Source organism: Myodes glareolus, chromosome 15 (assembly GCF_982192425.1).
Source record: "Myodes glareolus chromosome 15, mMyoGla1.1, whole genome shotgun sequence".
Classification (NCBI taxonomy): Eukaryota; Metazoa; Chordata; class Mammalia; order Rodentia; family Cricetidae; genus Myodes; species Myodes glareolus.
Window position 1 is genome coordinate 27,792,128 of NC_142040.1, and position 24,973 is coordinate 27,817,100.

Here is a 24,973-nt window from a genome sequence, read left to right on the forward strand (position 1 = left end):
TTAATTGTCAAGTCCTGGGAGAGGTAGTTGTATCATTTTTTTGGTCCAGTCTATGTGTGATGGGAAAGTGCAGGGCTAGCCTCAATCCTGGCTGGAGTAGTCCGTGAGGCAGGATCATCTCAGCTGGCCATCTCAAAATTATTCTGAGCAGTTTGTGGTCCAAAGCCGATCTTTCAGTGGTGCTATCAGCTGAATGACACTATATGAACCAAGTGGCATCATTATTGTAAGGCCCCATCTTTATCCTGGAGACTTCAGAGATTACTGTAGGAAAATTTATTGTCCACTGTGGAAAATTTAATCATTATTCATATCAAAATGGAAAGTTTGAATTTTAAATTTAGAGAGACATGTATTCAAAGAAGCACAACAGAGAATTTGTGAAAGCAGAGTTTTGATAAATGTAGTCCCTAGATTTTTTTTTCTGTCCCACACCAGGTGTCTCTCCTGATATGAGACAGAAACTGAGTTTTTCTTTTAACAACATGCTTGGATTGAGAGAAGGAGAGAATCACAGGCCAACTCCAAAGCCAGCTATGCTTTTTGAGTTGGGACTGCCCTTGTACTGAGAAATGAGGAGGTATGCATGTTCAGGTAGTGAGATTTTACAAATTAAACTGGTGTCATCAGTCAGATTTTACTTTGCTTGGTGATTGTTTGTGGATAGCTGTTTTTCCTTCTTTAGGTTCCACCCCATTCCTTAGCTTTCTGAGAGTCTAGCTTCATGATGGAGGTACTGGCAGGAGCCACGTTTGTTGCCACAACTCTGTAGGTCCCTGCCACCACCAAGAAGCATGCTGCCTGCTCATCAACACCGTTGAATTGTTTAGTGGCAGGGCCTCTTAAAAGAGCTGCAAGGTGATTGGTACTAAAGCTGAGTCAGGAAGCCTCTTTTAAAGGAGTCACACTTCTCTAGCAAACAGAGCCTACTAGAGAAAAGATAGTTACTGAGAAGCTGTGCTTGACTCTGTTCTTGTCTGTCTAGAATTCTTTTTGTTAAGCTTTCTCTGGCTTTATGTGGAAATTCTTGCCCCACTTTGGGCACCATTTATAGATGAAAGTTTTTGTCCTGCCTGTCGCATAACAATTCAGTCCCAAAAAACATACAGAGGCTTATATTAGTTATAAATGGTTTGGTTTATTACTCAGGCTTGTTACTAACTACCTCCTACCTATTAAATTAACCCATAATTCTTATTTATGTTTAATCATGTGGCTTGGTACCTTTTCTCAGTAAGGGATTCTCATCTTGTTTCCTCTGCATCTGATTGATGACTGCATCTCTGCTTTCCCTCTTCCCAGAATTCTCTTAGTCTGGTTGTCTCACCTATATTTCCTGCCTGGCTACTGGCAAATCAGCATTTTATTAAACCAATATGAGTGACAAATCTTTACAGTGTACAAAAGCTTTATCACACAGCCCAATAATGTGAAAAGAGACAAGTGACTCTTCATAGTCTAGATTGCATAGAGGCTTTTACATTTGTTCTTCTACTTATCCCCAGCTACAAGTATATTCTTTCTGACTAATTCATTAAACAAATACTTATTGATTGTCCATGTCTTTGAAAGTCACTAGTGTCCAAATCAGACAGAAATCTTGGCTCTCTTGGAGCTTCTGCTCCAGATTCTGATGGCAAATCTTTCAGGATGGCTGATTTGGGAGAGGGTGTTCATCAAAGCACATGATACTCAGGAGCATTCAGTGACTGTTGCTGACCACCCACTGGAGAACCAAAGTCCTGTGTGAGCTTTGCCCTGGTGACCTGTGCATGACTTTGCCACACAATCCATTTGGAGATGCAAGTAGGATTTCACTAGCGAAATCTGAAGCTATGTGCTTGAGAGTTGACAGGTGTATGTGCTGGTGAACTGACCATATTTCCTTGTTCTAGGCAAAAAAGACACTGTCCGGTGTTTTTCCTGTGGAGGATGCATGTGTAAATGGGAAGAAGGTGACAACCCATTAGAAGAGCACACCAAGTTTTTTCCCAAGTGAGCAAGATGAATTCTATTGACCTTGAATTCCCTCCTTGTTTATGATTTTCCTGCAGATAGTCTCTGGACACTCCTCTGGTTCCTGTTGTGGAGGGTTCACACTCAGATCTTCATCTCTTTCCTCCCATGACACCCTCCCAGTCTAGGTTTTTTCTCATCATAGTTAGATATTGGTTTTGGCTGTGTCCATATACACACTTCTAAAGACAGGATCTCTCTATGTACCCAGACTATCATAGAAATGCTGTCTAGCAGAGTAGGACTGGAACCCAAGATCCTCCTGCCTCAGCTTCCCAAGTGATGGCACTACAGAGAGGTACCACCGTGTCTGACAATTCCCCACTTTTCTGGTTGTTTTGATTGCAAACTAGTTTTCCTATTCGTCTCCTTCTATAATCCTTTAGGATTTTCTATTGCTATTGTCTAGAATTTTCCAAGTTGTTTTCTTTTCCCAGTACTGGGGATGGAACCAATGATGTGGGCACACTAGGCAATCCCTTCGCTATTGAGCTACTCTTGTCTCCTTTTCTGTCAATCTTCAAGCTTATTTTTATTTCTTTTCCACACATAAAAAGACTCTGGAAATATTTGATTGCAAACAAAATTTGTTGTTTTCACTAAGTAATTAGACTTTTCAGAGATAAATATCAATATGTACAGACTGAAAAGTATCTCTGCACACAGAGGCAGACACTTGGAATCCTAGGCTCAGAAAGCTGAAGGAAGAAAAAAATAGCTTTGTTTTATATTAAATATAATTGTATTAAATTATATTAAATATTTCATTAATATATGAATTGTGTAAAATCAATCTATTTTAAAAATCTAGCACTTGTAATTGAGAAATAAAAATTTTTTGCTATGGTATCATTTTGAAGGCATGAAAATCTGTCACAGTGTTGTCTCTGCAGTCTCTGTTCAGTTTCACAGTTGTGTCCTGTGTGCATTGAGTGTATACCTAAAATTACTCTAAATTGTTTTCGCATTAGAAAAAATTTAAGTCTCATTATTTAACTTTTAAATGTAAAGTGAAAGACCCCCGAGGGATGTCTTCCTTTCGAGAGAGGCCCCGGACCCACGAATCAGACGAAACCACACTTACGGATGCAAACAGCAAGAGGTTTATTCGAATACACAGGTACCTGGGGCGACAAGGTCTCTCGGAAGACTTGCACGCCTCCAGGTTGGGGTGAGGGGTTCTTATAGGAGAGCAAAAGCGCGGGTACAGAAGCGAAAAGCGTGGTTACGGGGATTCATTCCATTGGTCAATTCAAATAAGGCTAAGAGCGGGCTGAGTGGCAAATTCTTGACCTTTCACCTAAATACCAAGGAGGGGGTTGCCTGTGGGCTTTCTGTTTTTCTTATCTCTTCCTCCCTCCCTAGCTGGAGACCCAATGGCCGGCTGTAAATACCCTGACTCATATCCTGTCACAGGACAACAGGCCCCCTCCTCCCCCTTATCTCTTCCTCTCCCCTAGCTGGGGCCTGACTTGTTTGTCCCTAAGGACCTATATTCTAGCACCACGGGTGGTATTTCTTTCTTTTTTTCTTTTCAAAAGTTGTTTTTTTGTTTGTTTGTTTGTTTGTTTTTAGTTTGAGTTTTTTAAGACAGGTTTCTCTGTGCAGCCCTAGCTGTCCTGGAACTCACTCTGTATATCAGGCTGCCCTCATACTCACAGAGATCTGTCTGCCTCTGCCTCCTAAGTGCTGGGATTAAAGGCATGCACCACCACTTGCCCAACTTAAGTGTAAAGTTTCAAACAATTATTTAGCCTTTAAATTGAATAGGAATAATATCTAAAATTCTTTAAAATATTTTAAAATAGATTATTAGCATATGTTAATTATATAAAAGGACATTTTCATATACATACATTTTGACTTTTACATATCCATACAGTGTATTACAATCATGCTCACCATCATCCTCCAATTACCCTCTTATCTCCCTCTTGTTCCCCATAGTCTGCTTCCTTCTAAAATCATATGTTTGGGACCAATCCAGGGCTATGTAACAAGACCTATCCTCAACTTAAACAAGTAAATAAATGGAATATTTCTATCTAATTTTGAAATTAGAAGCTGCTCAAAACGTTCCCCTTTTTCTTTTACTTATTTTTAAAATAGTTGCCTTTATGTGCATGGGTGTTTTGCCTGCATGTTTATCTGTGCACTACTTGCATGCACAGAGGTCAAAAGAGGGCATTGGATCCCCTAGAATTAGAATTGCTGGAGGTTGTGATCTATCTGATATGGGTGTTGGAAACCAAACCTGATCCTCTCTGCATGAGAGCTAATGTTCTTGCAGTGAGCCACTTTTTCCAGGCCCCAATTTTTTCTTTTTTCTTTTGATGTAGAATGTAGTAAATTGTTGGGAACATAGGGACCTTCTTTTTAATCCCTGTGATGGTAAATTGGGAGGCAATCTAATTGTATTTAGAACATGTTCTAGACTGTCAAGAGAGTTTTGGTTTCAAGTGTTATAGGGAGATATATGGAGGGAGAAGTACCCTGATTCATTGGAAAGTCAGGCTATACCTGAAACTGTGAAGGGACAGCTCTGGAGGGAAAGGAATCCTGGCTTGTCGGGAAGTCAGGCTATACCTGAAGCTGGAGTGTGGTGGGGTATGGTCTCCCTGCAGGGTGTGGCAATCATGCTCCTCTCCACAAGAAAGCCAGTACAACTGAGCTCTACTCTGTTCCCCTTAGGGAACATCTGAACAGAACCATCCATTTCCTCTGCTCTGCTCTGCTCTGGCCCAAGATGTTACCTCTGCTTTGCTCTGCTATAGGGAACCCCCTGCAGAAATGTAGCAATCTCCTCTGGCTCTGACAACAAGTTACTTTTCCTGCCTCCACTCCTAAGGGAGTTTCCCAGCAGATGTAAATGTTTCTTATGGTTTTATGTTTGTTTGTTTGTTTGTTTTGTTATGTTTTTTTCTGCTCAGCCCCCTCCCCCACCCAAGGGAAGGTCTCAGCAAGGTTCCTCTTTTTCTGCTCAGCTCCCTAAAGGGACATCTCAGCAAAGCTTCTTCTGCTCAGCACCAGCAAAAGATCTTCACCCAAACTCTTTTAAGAGATTTATTAGGGAAGGAGGAGTCCAGGAGGGTGGATGCCTCTGCCAGGGTGGAAAGGGACAACCAACAAATGAACTTGCAGAGGGGCTTATATAGGGCTTCTTAGGGTGGAGTTTTCCCAGGGAGAAGATTTTTCTGCTCAGGGATTCATTAATTTTTCCGTTCAGGGATTGATTGGTTTAGTTGGGCAGGGGCAGTGTTGCTTCTGGCTTCAGGACCAAACCGTGTTTCTTTGCTGGTGCTTTTGTTAGCCATTTGACTCTATTTTCAGGGCTAAGACATATTTGTTTCATTAACTCTGGTTCTAGGGTCGAAGTGTGTTTCTTTGACCCTAGTTTTAGAGTCAGGGTGTGTTTCTTTGGTTCTGGGTTCAGGGCTAAAGTGTTTTTTCCACTGGCTCAGGTTTCAGATCCAGGATGTATTTCTTTGACTAGCTGGGGGTTCAGGGTCAGGTGCTAGATTTTGTTTTCAGGGACCGGTTGGTTTCCTGCTCAGGAATTGGTTGGTTTTCCAACTCAGACATTACTTAGTTTTGTGTTCAGTTAGTCTGGGACAGAGTTGGCTCTGGTTTAAGGGTCAAACTGTGTTTCTTTCACTGGCCTTTTTTAGTTTTTATGCTCTAGCTTTGGGGCCAATGGCTTAGGTATATTCCTAGCTAGCTCTTCTATCTTACATTAACCCATTTCTATAATCCCTGTATTGCCACTAGGCTTTAGTTTACTGGTGTTGGCATGTTAGTTCTTTGGCAGATACATGGCATCTGCAGACTCTGCCTTTTTTCTCTCTGTATTCAGTTTAGTTTTCTTGCCTAGCTCTATTCTGCCCTGTCATAGGCCAAAGCAGATTCTTATTAACCAATGGTCATAAAACATATTCACAGCCTATAGAGGGGAATCCCACATCAGCACTGCAGAGAAAAGCTTACCTAGTTAAGGCTGAAAGCCACACTCATCGTATATATGAACATAAATATTTAGAAGAAAATTTGATTTAACCAGACAGCATTGGTAACCCCACCCATTTCCCCCCACAGACACACTAAGTCTTTAGTAACTTCCTGGACCTTGTGTTTTGGGCCAGGTTTAGTTTAGGTTTTTGTTTCCTTTATCTTTTTGAGATAGGGTTCCCTAGGTAGCCCTAGCAGGCCTGAACTTGCTATGTAGATCAGTCTGGCCTGTAGCTCCCAGAGATCTGCCTTTCTGTGCCACCCAAGAGCTGAGATCACAGGTGTGCACCACCACACCCAGCTTGACCAGGCTGAGAGTGCCAGCATGGATTCTCTCCTGGGAAACAGGCTCAAATCCAAACCAAAACCGGTTGCTTGCCCCTCAACCTTCACATCACATTCACCATTAGAATCACCATGCCCAGCATGATGATGTTATCGCATGCAGGGTTTGCTAATGGGTGATACCATTGGTGGCCTTTCTACCCCAACCGACTGCAAAGCCTCTTTCCGTGCTATAGGAGGGAAGCAACAGGGAGGAAACATTAAATAAATTCCGCTTGATTTTCCTCTCTCCTGAAATCAAAGTCTATTGTGTATTCAGCAGTGGGGCTTAGCATCCAGTTCAGTCCAACTTACTTTGTGAAAAAGGGTTTCTCATAAACCTGAAGCCTGCAAATTAGACTGGCTTCTAACCCCTGAGATCTTCCTGTCCCCCCATCTCCAGCTCTAATATTAAAGGCATTCTCCTCAATACCTAGCTTTTACATAGGTGCTGGAGATCTGAACCCAGGTCCCCATGGTTGTCTAGAAAGCATGTGCCAGCTGTACCATCTCCAAGCCCTGGGCAGTAAACGTAAAAAAAAAATGTGTTTAGTTGTGTGAGATCTACATTTTTATACTTATCATGAATTTCGTGTAGTTGGTAGACTTGAATCTTGCGGGGTTGTTTTGACAGCTTGACAAGAGCTGATACAGTAATAAATGGTTATCTAAACTCTAAATTGCATATTTTGTTTAGATAACTTTCTGTCATTTGTTGTCCTTTTTGTGAATTATAGAATTTACTCTTTAAATTTTCTATTTATTTTTATTTTTTTGTGCTGTTAACGTGAGTTTATGAGTATGTGCAAGTATGTGCGTTGTATGTACTAACATAGAGACTAAGGGAAGTCATGGAATACCCCAACCCCTATTTTTTTTTTGAGGCAGAGTTCTCTGTGTAGCCCTGACTGTCCTGGAACTCACTCTGTAGACCAGGCTCATCTTAAATTCAGAGATCTGCTTGTCTCTGCCTCTGGAGTGCTGGAATAAAGGTGTGCTATCATCCTTTGCGAGCATCCTCTTCTTTAAGCCCCATCTTGTTCCCCTGAGACAGGGTCTCTCACTGAACCTGAGCTAAGCTAGCATCCAGCAAGCCCCAGTGATTCTCATGTCTCTACTCCCACAGTGCTGGGTTACTGCTTTTTATTCTTTAAGCTCATTTTAACTGGTTTTATGGACAGGCATTAATTATGTCCTCATCCCAACACATTCCCTGTAAAGTAATCTTGGACCATTATTTTACAAACCACTTTCATCATGTTACTGTAAGCCATAGTGTGAATGTTTCATATGACCCAACACTGACAGAATCACTGAAAATGTTAGTTTTCTACTTCATTCTTGACCACAGATCTTCATGTTTCTTAAAAACCCAATACAAATGCTTACTTGCATGGAACAATTTTATGACTTTTATCTCCTCTGTTTAGCTGTGTCTTTCTCCAAAACCTGAAGTCCTCTGCAGAAGTGAGTCCAGCCCTTCAGAGCCACTGTGCACTTCCGGAAACCATGGTAATAGACCCCGCCCCTACTCAGAATCGGCAGATTATGATGCCGTAATTGAACACTGTCTTGATGAGCAATTGCCAAGTGTAAATGTATTACAATTAAATAAATTCTACAGCTATCTAATAAGCACTAGCAAGTGATGAGTGCACACAGGAACTTCGGATGGACAAGGGACACACTAGCTAGCTTCGTGAAACTCACAACCAACCCCTTTCCTATGAGAAGTCTGTTGTTGAAATTCTGTTAGAAATTCTTACTTCTTTTAACATCCAGACTAACTGCCCCCCGTAATCATTGGGCTTGACTTCTTCTATTGGGATTCGCAAGGCAAGTTTTATTTTGTTTGGTTGCAATTATGTTTGGGACAAGTTCTTACTGTGTAACCTATGCTGACTTTGAACTTACTGTGTTCAAATCCCAGACTGGCTGTGAACTTATGATCCTCCTGCCTCAACCTTCCAAATGTTGGAATTACAATTGTGTGCCACCATTCCTATTTAACTTTTGTTCTTTACTGCAGTTCAAGAGAGCAAACCCAAGGTCTTATGTGAGCTAGGCAAGGAATCTGTCTGTGAGCTGTATCCGTGGTCTCCAACATGTTTCTTTAACACATTCAAATGCTCAGCAAAACCATGAAGTCAGATGATGGCGTGACCCTAGATGTTTCTCTGACACAGTCTCACTGTCAATTCATTGCTGACACAAACCACCTCACCTTGTCATAATGAGAATGCGGTTTCTCATCCCACAGAAAGAGAACAGAGCTGGGTATGGTGGTGCAGGTCTGTAATACAGCAATCTGGGATCTGAGGCAGGAGAATTGTCAGGCATTGAACATCAGCCTGGACAATAGTATACGACACCACTTCAAAAAACAAAACAAACACCAACAAAATAACAGAAGAAGAGTAAAGGAAAACACATCAGCAGAGCTATTTTGGGTTCACGTAATGAAGATCTTATATTTGGAAATTTGAAAATGGTACTACAAATGCAGGGGATGTAGCTCAGTTGTTAGATGTTCACCAACACACACACACACACACAGTCTTCAACACTGAACAAAACTGAGAATGGAGGGGCATGTTTGGAATCCCTGAAAAAAAAAGGACAATGAAGCCTGGAGTGTGGGAGGCACATGATTATAATACCAGGGTTGGGAAACTAAGGAAGGAGGGTGAAGAGTCCAGTGCTACCCTGGGCTACGTATGGAATTCCAGAACCGCCTATACTACATGAGACTCTCTAAATACAAAAGAAAACCCCACAAAAATGTGTGTGTGTGTGTGTGTGTGTGTGTGTGTGTGTGTGTGTGTGTGTGATAACCTTCCGGCATCCCAGCATTGATATGAAACACATAGGTACTAATGACAAGGATACAGGCAATACTTAATGATTTTAGCGGGACCATTCTTGTTCTAGATGCTACCATTTTGATTACCCCCATAGCACTCACCCATAGAGAGGATGTATATCCCATGCATGCACCATCTAGGAACACACCCTTGCAGATGTGTGAGATTTACTCTTTCACATCTGAAGCACTCTTCCTTCAGTCAGCACTGAGTGTAGGCTATGTTTACAAGATGTTGGATTAAGATTGATTGTATTATCAATTTGGTTGATAGATTCTAATATCAGTGATAACATAATATCCAATCTTGATATAAGACCCAGTTTTGACTTAATAAAGGATTCTCGTTCTTAGGACAGCACAGGTGAAAGCAATCATGAGGACCCAGCGGCAGTTCACTCTACCGTGGCCGGTGAGCACTTGAAAGCAACATGGGATTGTGTGTGTTTGTACCTAGGGATTGGAAAGGAAAGTGCATTTGTGATTGTCCAGGGAGCTGCTAGAGAGGAGAGCACAGACACGGAGAGTACTGTGAAGGAGAGAGTGTCAGCACTCCTGTGACATCTTGAGATTAAGGACTAATGACAGCAGTCCTTGTGTCAGGTCCCAACCAGGCAGGGTTAAAGGCCTCGTGCAGCAAGCCGGTTTCCTGAGATCTGCAATGGGAACTTGGAATGGCAGAGTATTCTTGATAAGCACACATCATATCTATGTCCCCAGGTCAAAGAGAACACTAGGACACATGACCTCGCTACCTGATGCTATGGAAAGGTCTGAGAGGATCCAAAGGGAGATCATGGACATTGGAGGAAAGTCCTAATCTGTCCCTAGCAAAAGGCAGAACAATGTAACAGAAACCACAGCTTTAGCATTGAGAGATTTGACTGCATCTCCTACGGGGTCTCCCTGCTTCCCTCCACAGATGATGCTCCAAGTGAAGCCCAGGGAAGTGATTGTCCATCCAGTGGTGCTTCCCTCCTGTCCACAGACCTGCCTCAGAGGGAAGCCCAGTGGTTTCAAGAGGCAAAGAGTCTGAGTGAGCAGCTGAGAGGAGTCTACACCAAAGCCACTTTCCGCCACATGGATTTGCCAGAGGTGTGTTCCAGCCTAGGCACTGACCACTTGCTTGGCTGTGATCTGTCCATCGTCTCAAAGCACATCAGCAGGCCAGTGCAAGAGGCCATGATGCTTCCTGAGGTCTTCACCAACCTCAGCTCTGTCATGTGTGTGGAGGGCGAGACCGGCAGTGGGAAGACAGCCTTCCTGAAGAAAACAGCTTTCCTCTGGGCATCAGGATGCTGTCCCCTGCTGAACAGGTTCCAGCTGGTCTTCTACATCTCCCTGAGGTCCACCAGACCAGACCAGGGGCTGGCCGACATCATCAGTGCCCAACTTCTTGAGGCAGGAGGATGCATTAGTGAAGTGTGCCTGAGCAGCAGCATCCAGCAGCTAAGGCACCAGGTGCTGTTCCTGTTGGATGACTACCGTGGGATGGACTCACTGCCCCGAGCCATACAAACACTGATTACAAAAAACTACTTGTCACAAACCTGCCTATTGATCGCTGTCCATACAAACAGGGCCAGGGCCATCCGCCCATACCTAGATACAATCCTAGAGATCAAAGAGTTTCCCTTCTATAATATTGTCTCTATACTACGGAAGGTCTTCTCACATGATATAACCCGTGTGGAAAAGTTTATGGTTTACTTAGGAAGGAGTAAAGATTTGCAGGGAATTCACAAAACCCCCCTCTTTGTGGCCGCAGTCTGCACTGACTGGTTTCAAAATCCTTTTGACCAGACCTTTGACGATGTGGCAGTTTTCAAGTCCTATATGAAATACCTTTCCTTACAGCACAAGGCTACACCTGAGCCTCTCAGGGCCACTGTGTCCTCGTGTGGTCAGCTGGCCTTGAGAGGGCTTTTCTCATCTTGCTTTGAGTTCAGTAGTGAGGACCTCACAGAAGCAGGAGTCGGTGAAGATGAAGATCTGACCACCTGCCTGATGAGCAAATTCACCGCCCAGAGACTGAGCCCCGTCTATCGGTTCTTAAGTCCTTTGTTCCAAGAATTTCTTGCTGCCAGGAGGCTGACTGAACTCCTGAGTTCAGAAAGAAAGGAAGACCAAGATCTGGGACTTGATTATTTGAGACAGATTAACTCACCCTTGAAGGCAATGGGTGCCTACGAGAAGTTTTTGAACTATGTCTCCAGCCACCCTTCATCAAAGGCAGCGCCCATGGTTGTGTCTCACTTGCTTCAGTTGGTGGATGACAAAGAGTCACTGGAGAACATGTCTGAAAATGATGATTATGGGAAGCTTCATCCAGAAACTTTCCAGATGATGAAGCTAATTAAAGAAATGTGGCAAGTATCTCCTGAAGCTTTTTCTTCAGTCATCTCAGAACATCTGCTGAGCGTTGTTCTAAACTTTGCTTATGAAAGCAACACGGTCCCTGCATGTTCTCCAATTATTTCGCAGTTTCTTCGGGGGAGAATACTGTCTCTGAAAGTCCTGAATTTCCAGTACTTTGGGGACCACCCAGAGAGCCTGCTACTGTTGAGGAGTGTAAAAGTCTCCATACGTGGAAAGAAAATGCCACCAAGAGTCTTCAGTTCCTCTGTTATGGAAAAATGTTTTGAATCGTTACAGCCACCAACGATAGATGAGGACTATGCTCCTGCCTTTCAACATATGAAGGAATGGGAGAAAAATTTAGCTGAAAATGAAGATAATGTTCAGAATTTTATAAACAGCCAACCCCTGCATCCACCCAACATCAGTGCCGGCTATTGGAAACTGTCACCCAAGCAGTACAAGATCCCTAGGCTGGAAGTTGCAGTGGCCAACATGGGTCCCGCAGACCAAGCACTGCTCCACGTCCTAATGGAAGTCTTCTCAGCATCACAGAATATCGAACTCCGTTTGGACCACAGCAGTGGCTTTCTTGAAAGCATCCGCCCTGCTCTGGAGCTGCATAAGTCCTCTGTCACCAAGTGCTCCATGTGTGGACTGGAGCTCAGTGCAGCAGAACAGGAGCTGCTTCTTACCCTGCCTGCCCTGCAGACTCTTGAGGTCTCAGGGACAAACCAGTTACCAGGTAACGCTGAGTGCCACATAACCATTCTGGTTGACACCGTGTTTTCTCGTTCTGAGTTTTAGATGAATGAAACTTCTCAGGCACAAGGTCATAAATGTGTCTTGAGGGAAGAGATCTAAACACTTTCACTGTTCGGGGCAGTGTATAAATCAGTGAAAGGCCCTGAATCATAGAATGGGTTTGAAGTCACTCTGACAAAACTAGGAAAGCATTACCCTCAGTATTTCCTCTCCCAAGGTTGTTAATAAGGGAGTTTGGATTGCTTGTTATCCGTAATTGATGACCTGTGTTTAAGATGACGATGGAGAATCGTCTGCACCCTGGCTGCTTGAAGGAGGCGGGGGTTTAGCTCTGCAGAGCTTTTTTATACAAGTAAATATTAAGGTCTTCCAAGATGACGACAGTGGTAAACCTGTGTGTCACATGATCCCTCAGAGGGGATGAATGACCCTTTCACAAGGGTCGGTCACCTAAAATCATCAGACATATCCGATATTTGCATTATGGTCCATAACAGCAGCAAAATTTCAGTTAGGAAGTAGCAACAAAATTATTTTATGGTTTGAAGTCAGCACAACATGTGGAACTGTATTAAAGGATTGCAGCATTAGAAAGGTAGCTCTAAGCAATGTTTGATTTTTTAATAGACTTTTTAATGATTTTTTTAAAAATGTTTATTTCATTTGTGTGTGTGTGTGTGTGTGTGTGTGTGCATGTATTTGTGGGTACCTCAGAGGCCAGAAGAGAATGGCAGATCCTTTGGAGCTTTGGTTACAGGCTGTTGTGTTGGGTTGTGTGCTGCCTAATGCGGGTGCTGGGAACCTCACTGGGGTCCTCTGCAAAGCAAGAGCTGTTGATTACTGAGCCATCTTCTCAGCTCCTAGACTTGACTTATCTCTCCGTCAGCTCATTTCTGAGTTTTTATACCACCATCAATGTTTGATTTGTAAAGTTTGCAGTTGTTAGTAGCAAAGCTCTGATCATCAGCAGTCTGCTCTATGCTCAAGTATGCTTTGCTCTGTATCATCCTTTTTCTTTCTTTCTTTTAAACATAAATTCTTTATTGGATCTTTGGGAATTTCGCAATATGTGCCTCAACTTGCTTACCTCCCAGTCCTACCATTTGCCTGCCCTCAAAACAAACCTGTAGTTAGAATTTTTTTGGGTCACCAACCAGCTCCCAAATAATGAATGACACAGAGACTTATTAATTATGAATGCTTGGGCTTAGCTTAGACTTGTTCCACTAGCTCTTGTAACTTGATTTAACCTGTTTCTATTCGTCTACATTTTGCTTGGGGCTGTTAACCTTTCTTTCACTGTTGTATGTTTTACTTTTCTGTTTCCTCTGTGTCTGACTGGCTGACCCCTTGTGCCTCCCAGTTGTCTCCTTTCCTTTCTTCCTCAAACTTAAATTCCTCCTCCTATTTACTCTCCCTGCCTGGAAATTCTGCCTAAACAACCTTCCTCTCTATTGGCCATTGAGCTTTTTACTAGACCAATCAGGTGCCTTACACAGGCAAGGTAAATTAGCAATACAACTTTACATAGTTAAACAAATCCAACACAATTTTACATAGTTAAACAAATATTTTACAACACAAACCAAAACAAAACAAACAAACTACAGAGATAAACAAAAAACCAAAAGGGAAAAACAAAACAACACCAAAAAAACCTCTTCGCTCCTCCATCTTTCCCACCTCTCCAATACTTCTTCATTTGTCCTGGTATAATTGGAAGCCACAGTATCACCATTATATCCTTTGTCCAATCAGCTTTACTTGCGAATGTTCATTGCTATGAGTCTGGTCCAAGGCCTCTGGTTTCTGGTACATCATCACCACTGGTTCTGAGTTACATTTTTATATATGTTGAGTTCCAATTGTATTTTTTTGATGTGCAAAAAAAGTTGTTTCCACGCTGTTGGTTGGAGAGCTCTATTACTTATTTTGTGAGTCTAGAGAGCAGTACAGGCATTCCTCTATGACCAGCAGATGCAGGATCTTCATGGATGTGCTTCTTAATGTTAAAATCTCTGAGAAGTTTTCTTATGAAATGATCTTAAAATCAAAGTACAGTTGAGAACTCCCACTTGGTGCTGTTGAGTGATGGGAATTGTGTGATGCTTTCCAGATCAACTCTTCACTAACTTGGACAAGTTCCCAAACCTGAAAGAACTCTCTGTGAGACTAACTGGCAAACCAGATGTGCTTTCAGTCATCTCTGGAGATTTCCCAAACCTCTACCACATGGAGAAGTTATCCATCGAAACTTCCACAGAGTCTGACATCTCCAAACTGGGTAAGGATGGTGCCTGGATCTCCCAGATCATATTTCAGCTGGAAAAACTACTTAGCTAATATTTGTTAGAATCATTAAATCATCAGTAGTTAAAACTGTAGGCCACACAGCATGAACCAAGTCCGTGGGAAGGTGCAGGAACAGCGCTCTTCCTCAGGAAGAGGGCAGACATTCATTTGTAACCCTGATTTCTTGACAGGACTGTGACTGCCCTGAGCTCTTCACAAATGCTAACTCACTCTCATCCCCCTGTGTGAGAAGAAGCAAAATGATTATTGCTGGTTTTCAACAGGGAATTTGAGATCAGTGGCTGCTCAGGTTTGTCCAGCTGAGAAAATGCTTCCTCAAAAGAAAAGATTTGAGTCCATGGCCTGAGCTTTAAACTCCCAGCACACTTCTTCTCCACAGCAGTTTGTGGGGTTCTTTTCATTTGCTGTTGTTTTAGTGGCTCTTGCAGATCTGCTTGCTGAGGAGAAGGAAATCTGACATGGGGCCACCTGGACCTTTTCTCCATTTCCCTCCATCCCAGGCTCCTGTTGGTGGGCAGCTGTACAGCCATCTTTCTAGACGATTTCACTCGGCAAATGACTCAGGCACCATCAGATCCTTAATTTGAAAAACCCTGAACACTGAGTGCTGAAGAAATGTAAAAATGGGACCAGAGTGAGGCATGGTAGTTCATGCCTGTAGTCCCAGAATTTAGGAAGCTGAGGCAGGAGGATTATCACAACATCAAAACCAGTTTATTTCTACAAATTATTTCCAGTCTACCAGAGAGACAATATGAGACCTTATCTGAAAATAAACAAAAGAAACAAAAAAAAATGTTTTTGCAGGTTGGGAAGGTAAAGGAACTTGCTGCCAGGCCTGATGCCCTCCATCCCATAGATCCATATGGTGTCAGGGCAGTGTGCAAACACAGAGACATCAGGGTGCTGATGCTGAAGGTGAAATATGGAGATTAGAAAACTGAGTCAGAGAGGACCAGGAACTTGCCCAGGTCATCTGCTCTCCAGTCAGCTGCAGAAGCTGAGTACACGCCCACCATGGCCTGAGACTGGATCACTGCGTCACTGCCTGTTTAATTGGTGTGGCTGGGATTATGGATTGAGAGGCCAGTTTGGATAGGAATTTGTAACCTTCTCTAATTTCTGAAAATCCTTCATCTTTTCCAGTTAAATTGATTCAGAACTCTCCAAATCTTCATGTTTTCCGTCTGAAAGATACATTCTTTTCGAGTTTTGAGTCTCTCATGACTGCGCTTGCTTCCTGCAAGAAACTCAGAGAGATTGAGTTTACTGGACGATGCTTTGAAACCATGCCATTTGGTAAGAACTATACAGTGTTGACTTCAGGTGCTCCTGTGTACAAAGTCATTAAATACTCTAGAGTTCAAATGTAGCTGATGTCAGAGAAACCGTGACAGCACTGACTTCAGTGAGACTTTCCCAGCAGTGACGTGATCTGTGTCTACAATGTAAACGTTCCCCGTGCCTAGTCATAGTAATTAATCGGAATGTCATGTCACCTTTATCACTTTGAGATACTCTTATTTCAACAGTATTCCTCCATGTCACAGGAAATGTATCTGAACTAACTAAATTTATTTTCCCTTTCCTAGTCACTATTTTGCCCAAATTTGTTTCTCTGAAGATATTAAATCTTACAAGTCAATATTTTCCAGATAAGGAAACATCAGAAAAGTTTGGTAAGTCTATAAAAGTGTGTCTTAATGTGTTCTTTATCCTCCCCCTCCTCATCCTCCTTCAGTGAACCCACAACAAAGTGAGCCGTGTACAGCTGTCCCTTGACATCCACGGCAGCTGGGGGGAGGACCTCTGCTGATGGAAGACTAGAAGACCCTCCACTCTGTGGTATAAAATGGTGCAGTGTTGCCCATGACCCCACATATCCTCCATATACTTTAAACCATCTCTCAACTGCTTACAGTGCCTAATGCAATGTAAACGCTATGTAAACAGGTGTTACTCTGTGTTGTTCTGGGAATAACGATGAGGGGAAATGTCTGTACTTGTTTGGCACAGACACGATTTTATAAATTGAACCAGTGGTTGGTGGAATCTGCAGATACAAAGGGTCAGCTGTACCAGCCATGCTGGTCCTTAGGAGGACACCATAGTGATGCTCAGTATCACCCCAGTTGCCATCACTGTGGGTCCCACACATCCTCACACTGATCTCGTTAAATGCAATGTTCTCAGACTCACTGGCTTCTTAGGAGGGAATTATGTCATGATAGCACTGTGCCAATTCATTTGTCCCTCATCCACTCCAAAGGAAGAGGCAATAAGATCTCTGAGTTTGAGGCCATCATAGTGTACAGAGCAAGTTAAAGGAAAGCCAGAGCCAATCAAAAAACCCTGTTTCCAAAAACCAAAACAAAGGGGGAGAAGGAAGGAAGGAAGGAAGGAAGGAAAAAAGGAAAGAAGGAAAGAAGGAAGAATTTTGAAAATAGCATTTATGGAAAATGCTGTAAAAGGTTAAAAAGAGGGGACAAGGTTGCTATGGGAACAGAGTTCTAGCTTCACAGCTCTGCTCAGCCTTTACTATGCATAAGGAGAGCCCAGGTGTCTTCTTGTGTTTTCTCTCCGTTTCTGTGGAGACAACGTGTGTATGTATGTCCGCACATGCACATGCTCATGTGTCCCCACCTGTGTTTTCTTGTGGGAACGGTGGATGCATAATTCAATGTGCTCAAGTAGCAGGGACAGGATCAGGCACCAGGACGACTAGTGTGTATCACACAGTATTGTGCAATCAGACATGAAGGATAATGAGAGCCAGGTCTCCCCACTACTGAAGAAAGAATTTACAAGCATTGAAAGGAAGGGTGGGGCAGACAGACGGCTCAGCTGGTAAATGTGTCATGTGAAGTCCAAGGACCAAAGTTAGATCCCTGGGGCTCACATGGAGGAAGGAGACAAGCAGCTCCTGTAAGTTGTCCTTTGACCCCACAATGCTCTGTGACACGTGGGTGCCCATCCACCAAACGCAAACCTGACATAAGTAAATGAATATAAACAGAAAAGGGACGGGGAGGATGAGCACCCCAGGGAAAGGCCACACCCCAGTGTGCACCAAACCAGTCAGGAGGAGGCCAGTGTCCAGATTCCTGTGCCCAGTCTAAGAGCTGCCCCCATCTCATGAAGGTATTTCCTCCTTTTTAAAATTCGTTAGCTTACGTGTACTGGAGAGACGGCTCAGTGGTTAAGAGCACTGACTGATGTTTCAGAGGACCTGGGGATTCAATTCCCAGCACCCACATGACATTTCACAACTGTCTGTATCTCCAGGTCCTGAGGACCCAACACCTCACAGTGGCATACATACAGGCAAAACACCAGTGCACATGAGATAAAAATAAAAGAGATAAATTTATTAACCAACCAGGCAGTAGTGGTGAATGCCTTTAAGCCCGGTATTTGAGAGGCAATGGTAGGTGGATCTCTGTGAGTTTCAGGTCAGCCTGATCTACAAAGAGAGTTCCAGGCTACCCAGGGTTACACAGAGTTGGGGAAAGTCAAAGGTTTATCTGGAATATTATTTCATGCCGGAAGGTCTTCTAATTAGTTTCTGTGAGGTCACAGAAGTAAAGACTCAGTGATCATGTGATCCACAGAGTATTCGCTAAGGAGAATTGGATAAGGGGTGGAAGACTGTCAGAGTAGTGGACCATGCATTAGTGAGGGGGGTGAATGTCCTCAGAGTGACAGCAGGAGGCAGATGGCAGGGGAGGGGGCTGAAGACTCTGTGCAGCTAGGAGATTGACCTGCAGTGGAGGCCGCAATTAAGAAGAGAGAACAGAAGAGAGACAGCCTGGACTGTGCTGAGAGACAGGTTAGGGAGGATGGAGAAGCCAGCTGTAGAGAGCGGCAGGGACAGCTGTGTGCTGACCCCTTCTCCTTTCCTTGAGAGGAAGTGACCAGGAGGGTGGGGCTCCTAGACTGCAGTTTTCCAGGTCATAGCTGCTCGTGATGGGACAGCTGCTGAGGATGGCTCTGTGGTGTCTCCCACAGCCCAGGCTCTGGGTTCTCTCAGGGACCTGGAGGAACTGCTCCTTCCCACTGGGGACGGGATCCAGCAAGTGGCCAGACTGATTGTCCGGCAGTGTCTGCAGCTTCAGCGTCTCCGAGTTCTTGTCTTTCACCACACCTTGGATGACGACAGTGTGATGGAAATCGGTGAGTTTCCCTCCAGGAAAGGGTTTCCCCTGTGTGGAAGCAGTGGTATCATTGGAGCTGTCTGCTGCAAACGTCTAGGATGGGAAAGTCTTCCAAACTGTTCCTCATGTCACAGACAGTGTTTCCTCTCGTGTCCTCCAGCCTCAGGTTCATCCTGGTCGGACTGGCAAGGTCAACAGCCTCTCTTTTTAGAGGGGTATAGAAGCCATCCACCTGTGGTTTGTCTTCCCAGGGCTCAGAACTGAACCCAGTGCCTCTCCCTCACACCACACAGTGGACCAGCAAATCTGTTCTCTAACAATTGGTGTTTCAGACACCTGGCAGATGCTGTTAGGCAATTGAACCACCATGGGTAATATGTAAACAAAGTGCAACACGCTGGAACGTAGACCTGGATCAATTTTCCTGTTCACATTGCTGAAAATGTTGTTATCCAGTAAGTGTAGGGTCAACCAGATGATGGCACAGACCTTCACCAGTGCCCAGACGCCTGATCTGTGTCCATTCTCTATGTGAACCCTCCACTTCCTCCATAGACTGTTGAGGAATATTATTATAACTGTCTAAATGTGTTCATTTTAGTGCTGCTTTTGTTAACAGTGCAATTACATGTTGCATTTGTTTGTAAATAAAATTAAGCTGGGGTCAGGAGGTTGAGCCTGCCACTAGCTGACAGGAAGTGGCAGGGAGGAACCATGTGTAGCTAGGGTTCTTAAGTGGGGGCCAAGCAGAAGTATGCCTGGTTTTCCCGGAAATGTGAGCTAGGTGAGCTGCTTGCTATTCAGACTTTCTGAGTGTGCAGAATTTTACCTCAATCTTTGAATCCCGAGTTCTGTAGAGGATAGAGATCTAGATAAAGTTTCCTTTAGAGACCTTGGTAGAGTCGGTGCCTGAGGGTACAGAATTCCTGCCTGGCTGTGGCCAGTGCTTCTGAACCAGTTGCAGGTAGCTTCTGAGCTGCAGTTGCCGATTAGGGCAGCGATTGACTAAGGGGCAGCCACTGCATTTAATGAAAAACAACAAATGACCACTTCACTGCTATCTTTCACCAGAGATTCATTTGCCACGAGACTTTTCATGAAAGGGGATCCTATGCCATAGGCGCTGTCCATGTTGTCTGAATATGTGTTTGTGGTTTATAGTCATAGTAACACAAGTGACCAGAGTATGTCTATTTCACTGTGTGTCATTATTCCTTTATCTGACCATGTCTGCACTCTATGCGTCCATTCAATGGACACCTGAGTTGTTTCTAGTGTTGTTTTCTGTGAACTGCTTCTAAGAACATTCTCATACAATGTATGTGTTTAGTGATTTCTAGGTTGGAATTTCTGAGTTACCTCACATAGATTGATCAAAACCACACTTTTGCTTAGATGTATCATATGCCTATAATTCAACACTTGGGAGGCTCAAGAATTTCCTGGTTTAAGGTTAGGCTGGGTTCCATGAGATGTTGGGCACAAACAAATAATCTAAGGTGCAAAGATCTCCGTGGTATTGTGTCCATTTTCTCCGTCCCCAGAGGTTGCTTCACATTCTGGCTGCAGTAGGTTTTGTCCATCTCTTACATTAGACACTCTGATGATTCTCGTGGGTAAGAAAACCCAAAGCTTTAGCTGAGGAGTATCTTTCAGATTGAACAACATCTGAAAGAAAAAGACAGAATTAGGAAAATAAAATTTTGCCCCTTTTTGATATGGATTTCAGAAAGCTAGGCAGACCCCACCAAACCTAATGGAGGCTTGGCTGGTAGGCACTGCTCTAGGAATTATGGGAAGAAAAGCTCATTGTCCTCAGGTGAACCCATCCTTCTAAGTGTGGTCTCCTGGGCCCCACATGATTAACCCTCAAAGGAGCAGCTAAGGGCAAGTCTCCACATGAGGTAGCTTCCGTTCTTTATGTCATAATTAATGCCAGAGGGTGTCTAAGTCTCCAGCTGTGGGACTGGAGATATAGCTCAGCAGTACTTATTTAGATTGTGTGAGGTTCTGTGTTCAACACCAACTACCACAAAAAGTCATTCATTCAATCAATCAATCAGTCAATCAATTAAACTCTGCTACCTTGTCTATCGTCCTTATAGTTCTAGTTTGCCTTATATTTATAAGCTTGGTGCACAGTGTTAAGAAAAAGTAACAGAAAGGGCAGCTCTGCCGGCACAAAGAAGTCAAATTAGGTCAAATCAAAATGTCCATTGTTTTATTAGATATGGCACTCTCGGGTGGCAGAGCACATGATGGGGAGACAGGACGCGGGGAACCCCATGCAAAACCGGAACCACGTGTTTCTCCTCTGGGAGCCCACTTAAATACCGTTTAGTGCTTTCTAAGGACAGTCTCTAAGACATCGTGTTCAGAATGTCCCACTTTCGTCGTCGTGGTGTGGGAGTGGTATCAATAATGTGTCACCATTATTGAAGTCCTTAGGATTGTGTTTTCATGAATGTTTTGTTTTCCAGCCAAGGGAGCAACCAGCGGAGGTTTCCAGAAACTTGAGAACTTAGATCTTTCAATGAATCACAAGATCACAGAGGAAGGGTACAGAAATTTCTTCCAAACCCTGGACAACCTACCAAACTTGCAGGTCCTGAACATCTGCAGGAGTCTCCCAGAACGCATCCCAGTTCAGGCCGCCACTGTCAAGGCTCTGAGTCAGTGTGTGTCCCGACTGCCCAGCCTCACCAGGCTGGAGATGCTCAGTTGGCTCCTGGATGAAGAGGACCTGAGGGTGATCAATGCTGTGAAGGAAAGGCACCCTCAGTCCAAACGCTTGACTGTCCTCTGGAAATGGATAGTGCCCTTCTCTCCTGTCATCCAGAAGTAGAAGATGGAGCTGAAGGCTACTGGAAGTTCTAAATACCCAATTTCCTAATGCATTTTACTCTTGTTGAGTATGGTGGTACACACCTGTATTTTCATCTGATGTAGGATTTCCCTCTGTATGCTGTGAATATGTTTTATTACCATTGGTTAATAAAGAAGTGGCTTCCAGCCTATTGCAGTGCAGAATAGAGCAAGGTGGGAACTCTAAGCAGAGATAGAAGAGAAAAGAAGGCAGAGTCAGAGAGACACCATGTAGCTGCAGAAGGAAACACATGCCTGGGAACCTTACCAGGAAAACTACAATCCCTGTAGTAAAATACAAAATAATGGAAATGGATTAATTTCAGATGTAAGAGCCAGCTAGTGATATGCTTAAGTGATTGGCCAAGCAGTGTTGTAATAAATATAGTTTCTGTGTGATTATTTTGGATCTGGGTGGCCAGGAACGAAGAAACAGCCTTCACCTACATTCATTTTGTAGGAGACTGAGGTGGGAGAATCAAGAGGTTCAGGCCAGCCCTGGTTATACAGGAGGATCCTGTCTCAAATCCAAAGGCATAGCTATCATATTAAAGGATATTCACTAGCTCTGTAGGCTGATTTTTTTTAAGCTTGCATACTCATCACTGAACATATGATGCACTATGATGCACAGTCCTTGTATGGTCCTCCTGTCTATTGAAAGTCTGCCGGGCCCCACTGAGCCATGGCAAGCAGACCTTGGCAATCTTTGTATGGTCTGTGTGTCTAAAGACTGGAGCTAGTCAAGTTCATTTCTAGAACTGTCCATTGTCAAGGTCAACAGGAAAGGATCGGGACAGGAACACTGATCTGTGTAAAAGTCACAACATGGATGGAGTATTTGATGGAGGTAAGAAGTGGCCAGTGTAAGGATGAGTCAGTCCCACACACGATGAAGCACAAGTCGACTTTACCACAGGATGCAGACGACTCTTTCCAGAGATGCTATTGTCTTCACAGGGCTTCTGTGCACTCACCAGCCTTGGTGTGGCCGTGCTTGCTCACACCATCTCTCATCCATGGCCAACGTGAGGAAGACATTGGACTTAGAGAAAACTACATTTTTCCAGAGACTTTTGAGTATTTTGCATGTACTGTAATGCCTTAAACGTTTCTTTCTTTTTTCCTTTTGTTGCTTTGAGACAGGATTTCACTATCTAACTTTCAATGACATGGAACTGAATACATAGACCAGGCCTACCTGGAACTCACAGAACTCTGCCTGTCTCTGCTTTCTGAGGATTGAGATTTTTAAAACAATAGCTATAAGTACATTAAGGATTTTATGGGTCTGTTAACTTGACTATGATAGTGATTTATCATTTTATGTTTGTAAAAATGTCATGTCTATACTTGTATTGGTTCAACTTAATATACTTAATATTATGGCTTGCAGATATCTGGGTCTTTAATTTGATTACTTTCGTCCTCCTGTCTTTTTATGCCATTACCAAGCTGTTTTCATTACTGTAGCTCTATAGTAGAGTTTGATGTCAGGGGTGGTGATGCCTCCAGAAGTTCCTTTATTGTACAGGATTGTTTTGGCTATCCTGGGTGTTTTGGTTTACTGTATGAAGTTGAGTAATATTCTTTTGAGATCTGTGAAGAATTTTGCTGGGATTTTGATGGGCATTGCATTGAATCTGTAGGTTGCTTTTGATAAGATTGCCATTTTTGCTGTGTTAATTCTACTTATCCAAGAGCATGGGAGATCTTTCCATTTTCTGTTGTTTTCTTTGATGTCTTTCTTTGTTTCAACATAATTTCATTTTATTTGGAACCAGAGAATGTTTTTGTATCATTCTCTAATTAATGATGATTTACTGTCAAGAAAAGAACACTTTAGACTCTTGATTACCACTAGAAGTCCTTGTTACCCCAGCCACCAATATCAGACCACCATAAAATGACCCTCTTATGTCTCCCTAACCACTCTGGACTTTTTTTTCTAATAATATTTTTATTACTTTATAAATAATACCATTCAAATTTTCCACTTCCTCCTCTCCTCCCACTTCCCTCCTGCTCCTCCTCCCCCCCTCCCCTTCAAGTCATAAGAGAGGGCAGGGTACTCTGCCCTGTGGGAAGTTCAAGGCCCTCCGCCCTCCACCCAGGCTTAGGAAGGTATGCATCCAAATAGAATAGGATCCCAAAAAGCCAGAACATGCATTAGAGACAAATCCCAGTGCCATTATCATTATCATTGGCTTCTCAGTCAGCCCCAATTGTCAGCCACATTCAGACAGTACAGTTTGATCCCATGCTCATTCAGTCCCAGTCCACTGGATTTGTTGAGCTCCCACTAGCTCAGGCACACTGTCTCAGTGGGTGGATGAACCCCTTGCGGCCCTGACTTCCTTGGTCATATTCTCCCTCCTTCTGCTCTTCAACTGGACCTTGGGAGCGCAGTCCAGTGCTCCGATATGGGTCTCTGTCTCTATCTCCATCTGTCGCCTGATGAAGGTTCTATGGTGATATTCATGATAGTCATCAGTCTGACTACAGGACAAGGTCAGTTCAGGCACCCTCTCCTCTACTGCCCAGGGTCCTAGGTGGAGTCATCCCCGTGGACTCCTGGGAATCCCTCTAGAGTCAAGCCTCTTTCCAACCCCAAAATGGCTCCCTTAATTAAGATATCTTCTTCCCTGCTTCCATATCCACCCTTCCTCCATCTCAATCATCCCACTCCCCCAACCTCTCCCCAACCCTCCCCTTTTCCCTTCTCTCACCCCCTCTTCCCTTCCCCCCACCCCCATGCTCCCAACTTTTTCCTGGCAATCTTGTCTGCTTCCAATTTCCAGGAGGATCTATATATGTTTTTCTTTGGGTTCACCTTTTTACTTAGCTTCTCTAGGATCACAAACTATAGGCTCGGTGTCCTTTGTTTATGGCTAGAATCCACTAACGAGTGAGGACATAACATATGCATATTTTTGGGTCTGGGTTATCTCACTCAGGATAGTGTTTTCTATTTACATCCATTTGCATGCAAAATTCAAGATATCTTTTTTTTTTACCACTGAGTAGAACTCTAATGTGTAGATGTGCCACACTTTCTTTATCTATTCTTCCACTGAGGAGCATCTAGGCTGTTTCCAGGTTCTGGCTATTATAATATGAACATATTTGAACAAATATGTAGTATGATTTTGTAGTATGATTGGGCATCTCTTGGTTATAGTCCCAAGAGTGAAATTGCTGGATCCTGAGGTAGGTTGACTCCCAATGTTCTGAGAAACCACCACACTGATTTGCAAGTGGTTGCACAAGTTTGCATTCCTACCAGCAATGGATGAGTGCTCCCCTTACT

The 24,973-nt window shown here is 43.5% G+C and overlaps 1 protein-coding gene across 3 annotated transcripts in view; it reads left to right on the forward strand.

The window, feature by feature from the left end:
- Window positions 1-23,058, forward strand: part of LOC125399076 (baculoviral IAP repeat-containing protein 1a-like) — a 41,631-nt gene extending 18,573 nt beyond the window's left edge. For all 3 annotated transcript variants that reach the window (XM_087896839.1, XM_087896838.1, XM_087896840.1), the window contains exons 7-15: window positions 1,896-1,995; window positions 7,776-7,857; window positions 9,563-9,620; window positions 10,131-12,311; window positions 14,448-14,615; window positions 15,791-15,943; window positions 16,237-16,323; window positions 18,653-18,817; window positions 21,279-23,058. In XM_087896839.1, coding sequence (XP_087752965.1) covers window positions 1,896-1,995; window positions 7,776-7,857; window positions 9,563-9,620; window positions 10,131-12,311; window positions 14,448-14,615; window positions 15,791-15,943; window positions 16,237-16,323; window positions 18,653-18,817; window positions 21,279-21,643 — 3,359 coding nt within the window. In that variant the 3' untranslated portion in view covers window positions 21,644-23,058. The remainder of the gene's footprint in view (window positions 1-1,895; window positions 1,996-7,775; window positions 7,858-9,562; window positions 9,621-10,130; window positions 12,312-14,447; window positions 14,616-15,790; window positions 15,944-16,236; window positions 16,324-18,652; window positions 18,818-21,278) is intronic.
- Window positions 23,059-24,973: the final 1,915 nt, after the last annotated feature.